Genomic DNA, 17,991 nt, shown 5'->3' with positions numbered 1-17,991 from the left:
GAGCTTACACAGACGCAACTCGAGCCACTCACCTCTGTTTCGGCTCAGATCTGGTTTTGGCCGGATTTCGAGGTGTTTTTCGATTTGTTTCTGGTCGGAAACCTCTTCTAGACACTCTAGGGATGTCTCCCTTCGTGTTCCCGAGCTCCTCTTGCGTCGATTCTCCCTGATTTTTGCCCCTTCCTCTCTGTTTCTCCTCTCCCCCTCTTTTCTCTGTTTTTGTCCGAAAATGGTGAAACCTCCGCCTTGGGAGTGTTTTTGGCCGCGTGGGAGAGGCGAAATGGGCTCAAACCCAGGCCCATGGTCAAGCCTGCAACGTCCTGAGCGGATTGGGCGGCGATTTGACGCCGGCGGGCCCTGGGAACGCAGAGGAATATGCGTCCCAAGGGAGCAAGTTGGCCACTTGCGTTCTGCCCAACAGACCGTCCGTTCTGGGCCTAGAACGGACGGTCTGGGCCTAGCTTCGGCCCAGCTCCTCGCTCGTTCGTGGTCCGTTCATTCCGCCTTTAGCAGTCCGTCCGTTCTGCATTTGCCAGACCGTCCGTTCTGCATTTCTGGTCCGTTCCAACTGACTTCGATTGCTTTGTTCTCACTCGTTTGTTACCCGAATCGCGCACCGTTTGTTTCTACACCTTCCTTGGAACGTCCTCTTTCATGTCCAATCAATAGATTATTGGAAACTCACCTTTTCACGATGAGTTACAGCTCGAAACGTCCGTACCTCAAATAACTTGTGAATTCCGAATTTCCAGGTTCTACTCAATTTTCGTTTGCTCATAACTTCCTCGTTTCTCAGTCAAATCGAGTGTCGTTTTCTTCTAGGTCTTCGTTGAAATATTCTCTATATTTTTGCCTTGTTTTACCCTTCTTTTATTCCCGAAAGTAATTTAAATAATTTATACGGGAATCGGGGTATTACACCTACTCTTGTCTTGCCGACTCGTAATACACCGAGAAACCAAAACACCACTCGATCCTATAGTTTTGTTCATGGTATCAGAGCCTGGTTTCTAGGTCGGCAATAGACCAAACCGTTTCTTCAGCAACACTCTCTGCCTCGAGTATTTGTCATCCAGTGAGAACCGGGCTGGATGGGCGGAGGCGACTCCTTCTTGGTGGTGTACACTTTGTCATCTTTCTCATTGATATAGTACTGAAGATACATTGTATATATCGACGAATAGCCATTAACCGGAAGCTTCAAATCTCTCAAGACCAAGAATGCCTCCGCCATTTGCGTCTTCGGCACTTAGATTGCCACAGGACAAGACAGAATCCATGAATCGGCGTGATATTCCTCGCTAATCTCGACACCTTCTTTCCTCAGAGCGTTGCATACTTGAACCTGGAACTGGAGCAGTGACAGAGAGGGTGTCGGCGAGAGGAACAGTACGTGGTTGTCGCAGGGAAAGCTGTCGATGGAGGAGAACGCGAGTGGGAGAGGTTCCTACTTTGAAACGAAGGCCTTGACGGCGGATTCGAGCTTGGTGGAATCAACGATGGCGATCGAGGCGAGGGTTATGTGTAGGCGAGAATCAGTCTCGATCAACTTCGTGCTGACTCGTCGGCGGGCGAAGACGTTCAAGCTTTCAGGACCTGGTTCTCGAGCACCGGATCGAAGTAGAGTTCGATTGCATAGCCTTCCGACATCTGACTGTGTCGAAATCTGTGATCGTGGGAAGAAATTAAGAACGACCCCCAATCGGAGACGTGCGAGTTATCCAGACGAGGAAAAGCGAGGATTTCGAAGAACTGCAAGAACCCTACGAAAATAAGGGAAATTGGGGATGGCCCAAGTGAGATTTGGAGTGCGGACTACGGGGAAAAAACAACAAGGTGGGGAAATTGGGGATGGCCCAAGTGAGAAAATGAAGGAAAATGGAGGAAAATTTACAGAGTTGAATCAGAAGGCGAGGAGTAATGGTGGTGAAAGGCGGCGAAAGTGAAGAACCAAATTCAATATTAATTTTTTTTTTTAAATTGTCCATACATAATTCGGAAATTACACGCATTTTTTTATAGTGTGAAGAAGAAGATTCTTTATTAGGTACGCGAATATTGTGACCGTTTCATGCACGTTTTTTTTTAATTTGATAAAAAAACTACTCTTAAATTCAAAATTTTCCAAATATTTATTTTAATTGTTAAAATTAACAGTATTTGTATATATAATCATCATTTTCGTTTAAAATTTTTGGATTCTATTAACTAATACATTAGTTAGGTAAATATTGTAATTATCATAGACGTTAGCGCATTAGATAATAGAATCCGAAAAATTTTAACAAAAATGATGATTATGTATCTAATTACTGTTAATTTTAACAATTCGTATAGATATTTAGAAAATTTTAAATTCAAATTTAGTTTTTTGTCAAATAAAAAATACGTGTATGAAAATGTCACATTTACCTAGATATCCTATTTATTAAAACGACAAGATTTTGTCAAGTTATAAAATTTAATCATATGATACTATGTTTAGATATCCTTAAAATTCCATCCCAAATTCTAAAAATGATAACTTTTTTTAAAATTACGTTTTTTTATTCACTCAAAATTTTCGATTTGTTTTATTTTTTTTTGGTAACGGATTTGTTTTAATTTATATGTTTATATTTAAGGTTTCTCCTCCTTTTCGTTTCCCTTGGGAGAATTTCCTGATCGAACTTAGGATATGAAGAATAAGGAGGTTTATTTTTTGTTATATGAAAAAAAAAATGGATCCTTTGAGCAATAATAATAATTATTAAGTACGGTTCAGATAAACGGTTAATCTGCTCTCAATTTGGTTCTAAATTCTATTTCTTCTGAAATTTTATTTAATTTGAAATCATATCAATACACAATTTTCGAATTTTGATAAAATATATAAAATAAATTTTGATTCCCAGATAATATCATGAATTTTATGAGAACTAAAAAGACAACAGTTGAATCCATTTCTTATTTAACATATAATTTTTTGAAAGTTTTTGTAAAATTTTGAGTATTTTTTTAGAGTCGCCGTAAAATTCATGATATTAATTATGAATAATAAAAAATTTTGGTATTTTTCTAAAAGTATTAAAATCATTATAATAATTTCGGAATTGATGATAAATTCATTTATTTATACAAGACTAGGAGAGACCCGTGCGATGCGCGGGTTATTCATTTTTTTTAACAAAAAATGTTTAATCTTTCGTTATAAAAAATCTTTGATATAAATATTGTAAAAATTATATTATTAAATCAATATATATATATATATATATCTCTGTAGAGTATTTAAATTTCATTGTATTATTATATTATAAATCATTCTTATATTGAATAAGTTTGTCAATGTAATTGTATATATTTTTAACAATGAAGTGAATGAATATGCATTCAAATCTAATACAAACATATTTCTGTCTTTTTCTCCATCCAATCTTCTTAGATATTTTTTTTCAACTTACTATATCATACAACTTGCTTATTAGTAAACTGGAAGGTATTGATCCGTGAAAGTTGACAATCGAGGAGAAATTGCGTTTTGGATTAATGTGCACAACGATCTTATCATGCACGTAAGTATTCTGTTTGATCTTTTTTTATTCTTTCCTTTAGTCTTAAAATGTTTTTACATTAAATTGCATTCTTTTTGTAAACATTTCTATCATATGGGATTTCACAAAACAATAGAAAGAGGTTTTTGCTATTCTCTTAAGGTATTGAGCTGTTCTTACTTACTTTGAGAACAAAAATGAGATACTAAATAAAGAAAAAAAAATCAATGTACTTTTCATTTATGTTTTGATGTTTCCGATACTTGGTCATCTAGTCCCGCCTGCATACAAGATAGGAAGAAACATGGTGAGGGTTGAAACAATACAGAGTTTTATCCTTTGCATTCGTTTGTCTCGTCCTATATAGATATAACTTTGTACTATAGATAACCCCTACAATTAAAAGTTCATATCGGGGATTCTTTCCATATGTCTATAGATTTTATATTATGACCATCTTGATTAACCTCATGAACCCTTTTTCTACTTGCAATGGCTCAAATTATTGGTCGAACTTTGATGGAAAACACTGAATTTTTAAAATGTCCATCGAAAATCTAACTTATGAATTTTCATATTAACACATTTATTTATACTTTTTTCCATAAAAATATCGAACTTTTTAATTTATTTTAGATAACATTATTAATCGAGTTAGCAAAAAAAATTATAATTTTTTTACAGTTTGACTAAGAAAAGATAAAAATTGTAATTAGAGTAAAAAAATATCATACCTCATATTATTTTTCTTCTCTCTTCCTCTTTTTTTCTTTTTTTCGTATATTCGCCTTACATAAAGTCATTTTTAACTTTTTAAAATGATTTATTATCTGATATATCTTTTTTCATTTTCTCTTATAATATCAATATTTTGCAAGTCCTTATCTCAACTTATGTTTCCTTGTGAAGCCTATTCGTTTACAAATATTTGAAAATAATAAAAACAATTTTCATTCAACGTTTTGAAGAAAATAAGAATAATAATTCTACAATCTTTGTAGAGGTTGTAACAAATAAACATTTACAATACAAAAAATAAATACATGAACTTAAAATTTTATATAATATATTTTTATATTTATATAAGGAAAATAATTTAAAAATAACTAACTTTGAAAAATTCTAAATAAATAAACTTAAAATTTTATAAAAAAAATACATGAACTTTCTTAAAATATATCCATTCGAACATTATTAATCATTTGATTGGTTCGATAGCATATTACTACCATGTGAGGAAAAATATAAAATAAATATATATACATACATACATACAAATATGCTACATACATACATATATATGTAACATATATACATTTGTATATATATACATGCATATATTTTTTTTGAGAGATTTCAATTTTATTGTCTTCGTTGGTTTTTTTAAATTTGTAAATGTGTAATTTTTCATGCTTGCATATATAAATACATAAAACCAAAAAATTAACATAATACCAAAAATCAAATTTTTTTCTTCTTCGGCGGCTCAATGTCATTGTACAAACCATAAAAAGATTTGCATCTTTCTCCACGTCAACACGTTATGATGAAAAACAATGTTAAATTTCGAAGATTAATATTTTGAATATGAAAATTATTGGATAGAAAAGAACCAAAAGTGTTGGTTACAAAACATACCAAAAGTGATGTTTGTTTCAGACTGTACCCAATTTCATTAACGTGCGGGAAAAAATAACATAATGCACATCCGAAGAGAATGAAGAATAATTTTACAATTTGTAGTGTAATAAATAAACTTTTATAAATAACAAAGATATAATCTTTTTTTTCTCTATTTTTCATGAATTGAGAAAACACTGTGATGAATATTTTGACTAATAAATAGAAATATTAAATCACATATCAAAGATATGTCTCTTTCTCACCTCCTAAAGGGATTTGAGTACAAATTTAATAATGATAATACACAATACGAAAAAAATAAAAAAGAATCCAAACAATTATACAAAATGCAAGATCTTAAAAAACTAACAAAAGAATTAAAATTAACATGTCACACCGATGATGTATCAAATAAACGAACATGTCACACTAATAAATAATTTTAAAATTATTTCGAGATAAACACATACATATATATATATATATATGAGACACTAATAAAATTAACATACCCCCTTTCATCAAGGCCTTGCATTGTTTGTAGGAAGTTAATCTGAAATATATAATTGTTGTCAGAAACACTATCTACATCGTCAGTTCTTCTAAGCATTCCCAAGTACTCGTATACTGGAGACCTAACAGGAATGTAGTCCCATGATCTAACTCCACCAACCCTTTTCAATACTATATGCAATATAGATGAGTTTATTATGAGAATTTTAATTTAAATTATTTTATTGAAAGTTGATGTAGGTAATGAAGATTTTATAAACCAATCAAAATTTATTAAACATCCATGTAGGATGATAAGGTGGTTTCACCATAATCCTTCAAACCCAACTTTTAATATATATAGATTTTGTCTTAAAAAAAAAGACAATTGGTCGGTATGGATAACTAATCCTTAGATGTGTAAAGTTTTGTCTTTTAAGTTTGACAAAAGAGGAGCTTTTTTGGAATCAAGACATGGCGGCGATGATGTCTCATCAGTTTCGGATGTCTCTTCTTTGGCCTTTCCCCACATCACCGAGTAAAATCCCATTGATATCAACGTCCCTCCGATCAAACTGTGGGAGTAAACAACATTAACAGACCAATCATAATGAGAAGATCATATATAATATTATATATATATAACCCCTTGAATCATGTACTATCATTTGAAGGGCTTGTAAACAGGGGTGATCGGATTTCAGTTCATTTCACATTCCATTATTTCAATTTTAAAAATAATTACAATCATTTTATTTTTATTTTGAATTCCGTTTGTTCGGTTCTATTAGGTTCTATTTCGGTTTGAATTCATTTTCTATCGATAAAAATATTCATTTTCAAAGAATTTTTTTTATTTTTTGCTTAACTTTTTTATTCGATTCGGATTCGAATTTTTCAATCACAAAAAAATTGTAACCATTCACTTTTTATACCGGTTTCGGTCGGTTACACTTTTGTGATTCAACTCTGATCGATTATTTGGTTATTAATCAAATTGGCAACTTCTATATATACGTGTGTGTATATATATATATATGAAATTGATGATCTTAGGTTAAATTTCTTGTTAGAATTTTTTGTTCATCATAATTAGGATTTTCTTACCTTCCGAGATAGAGAGAATCACCAAGAAAAATCGCCCCCATGACTACCGCGATCACGATAGACAACGGCCTGAATATAGCTATGTACACAGGTCCCTTGTAACGCACCGCCCACAAGTGAATTACGTAGTATCCTGGATTCAGTATCCCCTGAAACCCGAATCAAATCAACCGGTTAAACCAAACCAATCTCTAACCGGTTATCTTATAGTACCGGAAATATATGTAATATGGTACCGCTGTTATAATGCAGATCGAGGTTATGTCGAATCTTATGGACCATGCACTTGGATTGTTCCTCTCTGCGATAACACTCACTAAGACACTTGAAATGCAAACAATCGCTGAGTAAATGAATGTCACTGTGAACGGAGACTGTTGTTCACTCATTATCTGTGCCTGTAACCAAAAAATTTACAAAATTGACTATATAGTATAAATATTTTCATACCCAGAACGAAAATATTTCGAATAACAATGATTATATTTTTTTTCAATCTCAGCTATATCAAATATTATCAAGATTTGTCTAATTTATTTAAAATTATTGAAAATTGTATTAATTTGAATGTGTATTCCCGATAAAACCAAACTATTAATGTCTCTGGATAACCATGTTTTTTTAGACGTCAGATGTGCCAGCAGTAGCGGACACTGGACAGGAATATTTATAAGAGGGGTCAATAATAATTAAAATATGTATATAAATATCAAAAATTAATAAAAATATATAATTACACGATTTTTTTTTTATGTACAAATAGATTTAATCTTAGTGGGAGCATTTAATAATTGTATCTAAAATTATGGTACCTGAAGAATGTAAGAGAGAGAGATGACGGTGTCTTTGATGGCAAGAAGGCCTCCTCCGGCGACCCAATTGGAGTTTTCCGGCGACGGAGAGAGGGAAATGGACGGCTGAGATTCGACGGAGAAGATCGGCGGTCCGTTGTAGAGAGCGGCGACAAGAGCTCCTCCTATCGACACCGCTGTCCCCACCACTTTCGCTACGCTGCTCTCTCTCCCCATCGATATTTTCTCCATTCTTTCACATTATTTTAATAATACAGTCACGTTATTATTATTATTATTATTATTATTATTATTATTATTATTTTAATAAAAAAAACTCCAAGAAAGTGATAAAACATCACCTTCATTTCTCGGTGGTGTTGACCATATAGAGTGTCACTTTGGAGTGTCTGGTCCGTGCTATTTAGTCCTATATGTATGTATATATATACATATATATATAAAGTGCATGTCTTTTTCTTTTGTTGGGTTCATTTCTTCCTTGATGATGATGATAACTAGAGAAATGTGGTCACAACTTTGATTTTGGGAAAGCTTTCAATTTTAACAGCTAAAACACAAATTCTCAATCTCAAATTGATGAATCCTCCTTTTATAAAAAAAAATTGATGAACCCTAAAATCTAAAAATCGACGCAGAAACAAATCGGTGGATATATATATATATGTATATATACCCGAAGATAACGGCGAGAATGAAGGTGAAAGCGGGCGTAACGTTGCTCATAGCCGAAGCTAAGGTCGGAGAGCTGAATTTGATGCCTGTGTAGCCCGTCACCAAGTATATGCTTCTGCTCATATAACCCAAATATTAAATTAAAAAAAATTATGATTTTTTTTATCACTTTCCATCAATAAATGCAACATGAAAACAAGATTCGGACTTTTTCATTTTTAATTAGCGACCTAATAAAGCTTACCCTATTTCAACCAAAAAAAATTTAAAATTCAACCAAAAAAGCTTACCCTATTACCCCAAGAAGCCCAGTTTTACCAAGAATTCTTAACGGAGGAAGCGACCTTGACCTGTCAAAAACATTATTACATATTTATTTAGTGATGAATATATGAGAGAGAGAGAGAGAGAGAGAGAGAGAGAGAGAGGGAGAGAGAGAGAGGAACCTGTGGGAGGAGAAGAGAGAAGGGAGAAGAAGAAGAGAGCCAAAGGCGTAAGAGTAGAAGAGGAAAGTGTAGGAGCTCATGCCCTTGGAAGAGGCCGCTTTGAAGAGAGTGTTCATCCCCACGTTGGAGGCTTCCGTCGCCACCATCGCCGCCATTATCACCCCGTCTCTCCCGCGGAACCTTCTCCCCATCTCTCTCTCTCTCTCTCTCTCAAAACCTTATCCTTATTGGCCCTTTTCGTTTGCAAAACTTATATTGATCATACAAATGTCTTTATAGTTCTACTTTTTTCATTATTTAATTCACTGTTCTTGTCTTTTTTTTCTTTTTCTTTTTATTCTTTTCACATTTTGGTGGGTCTACTTGTTTTGTAGTGGTTAAGAAATGGATAATTCCAAAAACAAAAACATGAAAATTACTAAAATGTTAAAAAAAAAATAGCATGTATGTGTATGTGTGTATATATATATATATATCTTTATATTTGTATATATATGTATAATTGTTATTATTTTTGGTTTTTTTATCTTATTTTTTGACGTCATATGTACAAAGTAAAAGTCGATCAGAACCACGTTATAAATCCAACATCCCAATACTCGGAATATTTGGTCAAAAGCCACTTCGCGGTAGCGTTTTACAAGTTCAACTTTTGTTATAAAACGCTTTAACAACTTGGGGATATTTGTAAACTTTTTAAAAATTTGAAGTTTTGTTTTTATATATTTTTGTAAGTTCAATATTTTTTTTGAAATTTATTTTTAAAAATTAGGAATATCAAGCCCGAAGAGTTATGGGTCAGGCCGGCCGACCTAAAACATAAGCGGACAAAAAGTCTTTGAAAAACAATTTTCAAACTTATAAATGATAAATTGTAAAAATACAAGGCCAAGGTAAACAAAATATAAAAGTTTTAGCACAACTTTGAGATATTAAAAAAAAGCAAAAGCTCGATAATAAAGTTCAGTACAACCGTTTCTAAGACTTTTAATAATTCTAGGAAAAAACCTACATAATAGAAAGACAGAATTTTTTCCAAAAAAATTCTTTTTTATTATTTTTTTTATTTTTAATTTTATTTTGGCTCGTAAACAAAAGCAATCTGAACTGAACTAAGTTTTTCTGATATGTGAAAAATGAATGCCAACCAAAACAAACCCAAAACAAGCTAATTCAAATCTATCTAGATAAAATAAGACCGAATCAGTCTATTTTGAATCTCTAATTAAACGGATCAGTTTAGTGAAATAAATATGTATATTTATAAATTCTCCTCCATATACATATATCCATATGTATATATATGTATACTATACACCTAGATATGCATATATTTGTGAATGTATGTATATATATATATATATATATGTGTGTGTTATATACCCAACAAAAAATAAATTAGGATTAAAATTTGTTCTTGTTCACGCACTAGCCCGTGGCCCATTTGGGATGGTTTGCGTGCTCGCGGTGAAGTGATCCGTTTGGTCCGTTTTTAAACGAACCGAAATAATCTTGAACCGGTTCGGTAAAAAGTGGTACGAGATGATAACATTAACTCGCATTCAAACCTTCTCTATCCTTTTTTTTTTCCAAACCCAAAATAACCCAAAATAACCTTTATTTAATATAGGTTTCATGATAAAAAAAAACTACATTGTTATTAAAAAATTATTTAAATTGTAGTAGTTTTAATTAAAGGTAAAATTGAAAATTATCTAGAAAATGTAGAATGACATCTATTTAAAAACAAAAATAATTGTTTCAAACTTCAATTATTATGAGACGGGTGGAGTATTTTGTATAAATAAAATAAATAAATGTATTGTTTTCTCTTGAAAGAAAAACAAAATGATATTAAAAGATATACAAACAGTACAAAATTAGTCTAATACATTATCTTGGATATTAAATTTTATTTCATTTTTACAATACACAACTAGTATTTTTTATTGTTTTATTTTATCCTTACAAATAAAATAACAACAAACTTTGAATAAAAAACAATATTTTTTTTATAATCCGGAATTCACCGGTCTTTAGTTCGACTACATCTCCCAAAAGATTGAGGAAGTCTATGTGAATGCCCCTTTCCAAGTGAGGACTCGAACCCGTGTTGGGTTTAACCCATTTGATTAATTTTCTTAAATGAGTTAAGTGGGTTTTAACCCATTCAACTCATGGCCATTTAACCCATTAAAACCCAGTATATTATCAACATTAACATTAGCATTAAGCCTATTATATAAGTAACTAAAATTATTATATATAGATATATAAATAGTAATATATGTCCGTATATATATACATAAATATATATATATATATATATGCGAACTAAAAAAATCTAATATCGGATCGAAAAGGTTGGTATCACTTTTGCACTACAAAAAAATCACCGAATTCCAACGGATTTTCCAACGGATTTGTCCGTTGGAAATTCAACGGCGTTTCAACTGCGATTTCCGTTAAAATTATGTTGAAATTTCCAACAGATATCCGTTGGAAATGCCCGTTGAAAATTTTTAACGGAATTTGCAACGTATTCAATTGAAAAATTGTGTTGAAAATTTCCAACGGTATTTCCAACGGATATCCGTTGGAAATTTTCAGCGGATATCGGTTGGAAATACCGTTGGAAATGTCCAACGGAATTCCGACGGATGTTGGTTGGAAAAAAATTCCAACGGAATTCCAACGGGTATCGGTTGGAAATTTTTTTGGAAAATTTTAAAAAAAAATCCAACGAAATTCCAACGGATATCGGTTGGAAATTTGGATTTTAATTGAAAAATCTAATATATATATATATATATATATATATATATTTAAATACATGTATTTTATATATTTATACGTGTATATATATATATATGTCTATATTAACCATATACATACACATAACAAATATATATATATATATATATATATATGTATATATGTATATATATATATGTGTGTATGTGTGTATATAAATATTTATATGTATAAACATTTATATATGTATATATATTAATGTTATATGATATCAGAAGTTTAACTTGGAGCAGTTGGATGATGATCAATTTGAACTCTAGGGTTAAGGACGATTGAGTTGGAGTAGTGGAAGGATGAGTGACCTATTGGGAAGTGAGCTTCGGGATCGGGATCGGGTCGGGTTTGGGGTCGGGGCTGGGGTCGGTTCCCAGTCGGGGTCGGGGTCGGGTTTACAGTTCGGGTCGGGATCGGGGTCGGGGTCGGGGTCGGGTTCACGGTCGGGGTCGGGATCGGGATCGAGAATATGTTTTGAATTTTTCGTTGGAAAATTCCAACGGATTGCAGTTGGAAATTCCGTTAGAAAATTCCAACGAATATCGGTTGGAAATTCCGTTGGAAAATTCCAACGAAAAAACTCGTTGAAATTCCGTTGAAAATTCCAACGGTTGTCCAACGGACACCGATTTCCAACGACGAAATTTCAACGGATTTATCCGTTGGAAACGTTAATTTCCAACGCAAATTTGGCCATTTCCAACGGATTTGCCCGTTGGAAATGACCATTTTTTTGTAGTGTTGAATCGAACCGAAACATTTGGTATCGTTTTTGAGTCGAACCGAAAAAATCGACACCGTTGTCAAATCAAATCGAAAAAAATCGATATCATTACCGTTTTCGAATCGAACCGTACTAAAAATTTTAAAAATCCGGTATCCGAAAAGTTGATATCGTTTTCGAACCAAACAAAAAAAATAGATATAGTTTCTAAATCGAACAAAAAAACTCATTATCGTTTTCGAACCAAACCATACCAAAAATTTCAAAAATCTGATATCTGAAAAATCGACACCATTTTTGAACCGAATAGAAAAAATCGATATCGTTTTTGAATCGAACGAAAAAACTCATTACTATTTTTGAATCGAACCGCACCAAAAATTTTAAAAATCCGATATTCGAAAAATCAACATCATTTCCGAACCGAACCAAAAAAATCGATATCGTTTCCGAATCGAACCGAAAAACTCATTATTGTTTCTCAACCGAACAGTACCGAAAAATTTGATCATCCAATATTCAAAAAATGGGTATCGTTTTCAAATCGAATCGGGCCTAATTAAGCGAGAAATGAGGTTACTGTGGAATAGACACGTATTTTATCCTTATATATAAATGTGTGTATATATATGTATAGTTTTCATATATTATTTATATGTTATTTATTTAATATTTTATATGTATAACGACCGTAACTAAAACCTGTAAACATAAAAAAATATCTCAATGATTATTATATTTAAATGATAAGTTTATTGTATGTTATGGATTTTATGGGTTGACTCAACCCATTCAACAATTGTTATTGACTCAACCCAAATCAATAATTTTTCAAACCTAAATGGGTTGGACCCAAATGGTTTGGGCAAAATCCATATTGACATCACTACAGATGGAAACTCAAACCTATATTTAAAAGGAGCTCTTTACCATTCTTTTGTTTCTTCTTGGATTTATTGATTTTTTTTTTTTGTACAAAAAGAATTCAATAGCTGAAAAGGGTTTATGAATTGGTCAACGATATCATTCCCACGAGGTGAATCATAAAGTTCCGAAATTTACAGATAACAATCGAGCATTGGAAAAGACAGAGAACCAAAAAAAAAAACATGGGAAGTAAAGAGCTAGAAAGTCTCCAGCCTGTGAGGAACTGGTGTCTTGATGACATGCAAAATCTGAACAATCTCCGCCATTGTTGGGCGATTTGAAGGTACCTGAGAAGTACAAACAAGAGCCAGCTTCAGAACTGGCAACACTTCGTCTTCGGAGAATTCATCCATCGTCGGATCAACGCATTCCAACGCGTTCCCTTGCTCTAACAGGACACGAACATGGTCGCTCAACACCACAAAGCTGTGTTCTCCGTACTCCACTGGTCTCCGACCGGTCACAAGCTCCAGAATCAGAACTCCGAATCCATAAACATCGCATTTCTCATTGACCCTTAAGCTCTCACACTCTAGTTCAGGAGCTACATACCCTAGCGCGTTCTGAAACCTATTGTTGTTCATCGTGTTTCTGTCGTGTTTTGTCAGAAGCCTTGTCAGCCCGAAATCCGAGATTTTCGGATTGTTGTCCTTGTCGAGGAGGATGTTGGTCGGTTTTAGGTTGAAGTGGACGATCGGTGGACGGAACGAGTGGTGAAGATATGCAAGACCCTTAGCTGTTCCGAGGATGATTCTGAACCTTGCGGCCCAAGAAAGCGGCGGTGAAGAAGGGTCTCGTACGTGTAACTTGGACTGCAAGTTACCGTTCGGAATATACTCTGAAACCAAAAGCTGCAAATCAGGTGTCCAGAAGTACCCTTTGATCGGTACGAGGTTTTCGTGCTTTACTTTCGCCAAGATTCGAACTTGTCGGTCGAAATCTTCTGGGTTATGCAGAATGGTTGAAGGGTCAAGTTTCTTGACGGCTAAGACGCTTCCTTCTTCTCCGAGTGTAGCCCTATACACAGTTCCAAACACTCCTTCACCGACTTCAGCAGCTTTGTTGAGAAAAAACTCTGGATTTCTCGAAAACTCGGTGGCCGATAATGAAGAAGAGGATGAAGATCTTGCATTGAGAAGAACAAGTTTACCAGCCGCCATGCTTCCTGATCTTGAAGAACCAGAGAAAATGCTCTCCAGAGCATTATCAACAAAAGCAAGCCTTCTCCTCACAGAAGCGTTAAGCAAGCTTATGATTATCACACCAGAAGCTATAAGTATGGCAGCTGAGATTGCGATAATGGCAGAAACACTTAGGAACATTCCATGATGGAACCTTCCGTTTCCCGAACCATCGATCGATCTGTCTCTCGGTGAATGGTCGTTATTGTTCCCATCGGAATTCGGATCGATGACCAAAGGCTTTGGCACGTTCAATCTGCAAGGTCCCTTCAACAACGGCGAACAAATTCCCAAGTTCCCCTGAATAGCGCTCTGATCCAAGCTCTGGAACACGATTCCACCCGGTAACTTTCCAACCAGACGGTTATACGAAATGTTTACTGCAAGTAAATTCTGTAACTTTCCGAGCTCCGGAGGTATTTCACCGCTCAGCTCGTTGGATTCCAGTTTAAGAATCCTGAGCTGATGCAAGTTCGAGAGGGATTTCGGAATGGGACCAGTCAGATGGTCATGGGACAAGCTCCTGTACAAGAATCAACAAAAACGAATACATTATATATACATATCCAATATACGTTCAAGAATGTCAAGATTGTTTGCAGACTTACAGAAGGTTAAGAGAGAGACAGTTCCCGATTCCCTCTGGTATTGGGCCGATTAACGAGTTACCATCCAACTGAAGGATTTCCAGACTCCGAGACTCGCATATGTTGGCAGGAATAGAACCGGACAAAGAGCTGTGTCTGAGATCCAAGACCGTCAGATTCTGGAGAAACCCTAGTTCCGGAGGAATTCTTGTCTGAAGATCATTCCATGACAAGTTCAGGTATCTCAGGTGGATGAAGAGCCCTACTTCACCCGGTATGCTTCCCCCGAGATCATTGCATGAGAGATCAAGAACACGGAGAGATTCGAATAGTCTTCTTGATCCTAGTGGGAGCGAACCGGTTAACCCATTGTGAGAAATGTCGATTTCCTCCAGACCAAGATCGAACAAACCATCGGGAATTCTACCGGTGAAGCTATTTCCTTTGAGCTGAATAACTGATAACTCTGTGCAATCTGACACAGAAGACGGTATCTCGCCTTTGAGTTGATTGTTCGACAAGACAAGAAACTTCAGAGATCTTAGGTTGCCCATTGAAGAAGGAAGCTCTCCAGTTAACGCATTATTGGACAGGTCCAAGTGTTCTAAACTTCTCAAGGTACCGATCCATCGTGGGAAATCACCGGAGAGCAAGTTATGGGATAAACTCAAGAACATCAAAGAGTTTAGTCTCTGAAAAGCGCTTGGAACTTCTCCAGAGAACAGATTATAACTCAGATCCAATCTGTTCAGATGCGGACAGGATCCAACATCTGCAGGCAATGATCCCGAGAATTGGTTGCCCTGTAAATTCAACTCTTTCAAGTTGTGCAAGGAAGATATCCCCGAAGGCATCGACCCGGAAAGAGAATTGTTCGAAAGATCCAATTTCCGGAGCCTCTGAAGTGTCCAAATGGCGGAAACAAAACCCGGGTTGCCCGAAAAACGGTTGCTTGAGAGATCAAGAGTGTTCAAAAGAGAACACTGTGAAAGAGAACTGGGAATTGGCCCATCAAGCATGTTCTTAGCCAGAGACAGATATCTAAGAGACGAGCAGTTTGTCAAGAAATCATCGGGCAGCGACCCTGAGAACGAGTTTTTCGATAGATCGAGAAACTTTAATGAGCTGATGGATCCAAGAGAAGCAGGGATGATACCTGAAAGACGGTTTTGGCTGAGATTCAGATTCTGGAGATTGCTTAAGAGACCAATCTCAGGGATGACATTACCAGTGAAGTCGTTGTCTGAGAGCGAGAGTACTTTCAGATACTGCAACTTCTGTATTCCACGACCGATCTTTCCGGATAAGGCTAAGCCATCAAGCGAGACTTCAGAGATACGACCAGTTACAGGGTTACACTTGATGTACTTCCAAGAACACGGGGAGTAATCATCTTCGTTCCAAGACTCGAGATTCGAAGAAGGGTCCTCAATGTCTGCTTTGAACACAATCAGACCCAGAACGTCGTCGTTTAGTAGCTGAACAGACCCAACATCGCCATTGACGACTGATATGGATAATGCAAGAAGTAACACACAAGAGATCCCTATGCCTTGATTGCCCATCATCTGCAATCTCTCTCTCTCTCTCTCTCTCTCTCTCTCGGCTAGGGAGCTAAGACTGTTTTGCCAGAGCAAGGGGAGGATAGGTAAGGCATGGTGAGATATGGTAGAGAGAATATTTGAGTTTAGTACCAATGAGAAGAATAGGTTTAGAGCTTGTGAATATTAGATGCTGAAACTAGCTACATGACAACTGCATGGAGTCACCAATAGGGTATGGTCCGGTTTTTCCTAACAAAAAGCAACCGGTTATCAATTTCATGTCCATTTTCTCTATCAATTACACATGCATGCTCGGAACTCATGAAACTAGGTTAAATTGTAACTTATATCATCTGTAATCATTCAAGAAAGGAAAAAAAAAGAAGTAACCATGCCCTCTTGTTATAATGCAGTAATCATTCTTATACGTATTAAATTTAATTTTTCAATATTAATGGAATGAAGGGTCTTTGTTGATAAAAAGAATGAGATAAATCACAGGAAAAGGAAAGAGATGAGATAAAAGAAAGGGTAAAGAGATAAGAGAGGCCTATGAAGAATCCGAAACAAGAAAAAGAGAGAAAAAGGACAAAAGTTAAGTTTTGGTATCTTACAGACAACAAGGGGCTCGTGACTGACATGTCCTTTGTCACTCCACCGCACATTTAGCTTTTTCTTCTTCTGTCTTTTTGTCCCGTGACTCTCTTGATTCACGTCTCCCATGCACATTTCGCTTGTTTTGTTTCTATATGGTTAGTGATATTAAAATTTCGAATCATGGTTGTGAATATAATTATCCTAATGCATGTGTTTCATAGTTAAGAGACAGATTTGGGTGTGGAGTGAACCAAAATCAAAACGAGGAAACAACTTCTGTTTGAATGTAATGCAACATGTGTGAACTTGGCAAGATGGCAAATAAGTGAAAGTATATTGATTGAAGTTGTTGTTCTTTTGTAGGGGACCATTAATCTTTATCATTCTGCTACAACAATAGTTTACTTCTTACAAGAGATTCTGCCCCTCTTTTCATTCACTAAATTTACAAGGCAATGAAATGAAAAGATAGTTTTTTTCTCCTAATTTTTTTTTTGCTTTCAACACGATAAAGGGTCGTTTGGTTCAGGCATAAACACACTTGTAATGGGGTCTGACATCGCGGTTTCGAACCAACTTCTCTATATAAAAAAATATGGGTAAATTCTATATAATATATTCCTTTCTCCGGCAACCCACTAGGTGGGGACTCGAATTGGATTGTTCCTTTTGCTTGCAACGTATATAATACCGGAGTATTATTCAAATGTGCAACTAAACACCCAACTTAGCAATTTTCAAGAGGAAATGAAAGGAAGAATCCAAAAAAAAAATATTACCAAGTGGACTAACCTTTGCGAGACTGAATTTGACCAACAAAAAAGTTTCTGCAAAGGATGTAGTCAGATCAAGAACAGAAAAGATAGAGAGAAGTAGGATGGTAAAAGTTTCAGGGTTTCTTCAAAAGTCTTAACCTTTAATTACCCCCCCCCCCT

At 34.9% G+C, this 17,991-nt stretch overlaps 2 protein-coding genes and 1 pseudogene across 3 annotated transcripts; all 3 read right to left on the bottom strand.

Moving 5' to 3' along the window:
* Positions 1-926: 926 nt before the first annotated feature.
* Positions 927-1,909, bottom strand: LOC104825298 (annotated as a pseudogene).
* A 4,070-nt stretch (positions 1,910-5,979) lies between these two features.
* Positions 5,980-8,934, bottom strand: LOC104825297 (WAT1-related protein At3g28130-like). The gene is made up of 7 exons (XM_010557606.1): positions 8,689-8,934; positions 8,533-8,592; positions 8,244-8,357; positions 7,568-7,799; positions 6,992-7,153; positions 6,756-6,904; positions 5,980-6,223 (listed from the first exon to the last, which is right to left on the bottom strand). Exons 1-7 carry the CDS (start codon positions 8,877-8,879, stop codon positions 6,061-6,063), a joined length of 1,071 nt encoding a protein of 356 aa, XP_010555908.1. The 5' UTR covers positions 8,880-8,934; the 3' UTR covers positions 5,980-6,060.
* A 4,284-nt stretch (positions 8,935-13,218) lies between these two features.
* LOC104825296 (probably inactive leucine-rich repeat receptor-like protein kinase At3g28040) lies at positions 13,219-16,664 on the bottom strand. Of its 2 annotated transcripts, XM_010557604.2 has the most exons (3): positions 16,144-16,664; positions 14,937-16,071; positions 13,219-14,851 (listed from the first exon to the last, which is right to left on the bottom strand). In XM_010557604.2, exons 1-3 carry the CDS (start codon positions 16,481-16,483, stop codon positions 13,345-13,347), a joined length of 2,982 nt encoding a protein of 993 aa, XP_010555906.1. In that variant the 5' UTR covers positions 16,484-16,664; the 3' UTR covers positions 13,219-13,344. The 2 variants fall into 2 exon arrangements, with proteins under 2 accessions (XP_010555906.1, XP_010555905.1); XM_010557603.2 differs by having other exon boundaries at positions 14,937-16,663.
* Between the last annotated feature and the right edge of the window lie 1,327 nt (positions 16,665-17,991).

This window comes from Tarenaya hassleriana, unplaced genomic scaffold, assembly GCF_000463585.1.
Source record: "Tarenaya hassleriana unplaced genomic scaffold, ASM46358v1 Cleome44, whole genome shotgun sequence".
NCBI lineage: Eukaryota > Viridiplantae > Streptophyta > Magnoliopsida > Brassicales > Cleomaceae > Tarenaya > Tarenaya hassleriana.
The sequence above is the reverse complement of the archived record's forward strand: the minus strand, read 5'-3'. Positions and strand labels throughout refer to the sequence as shown.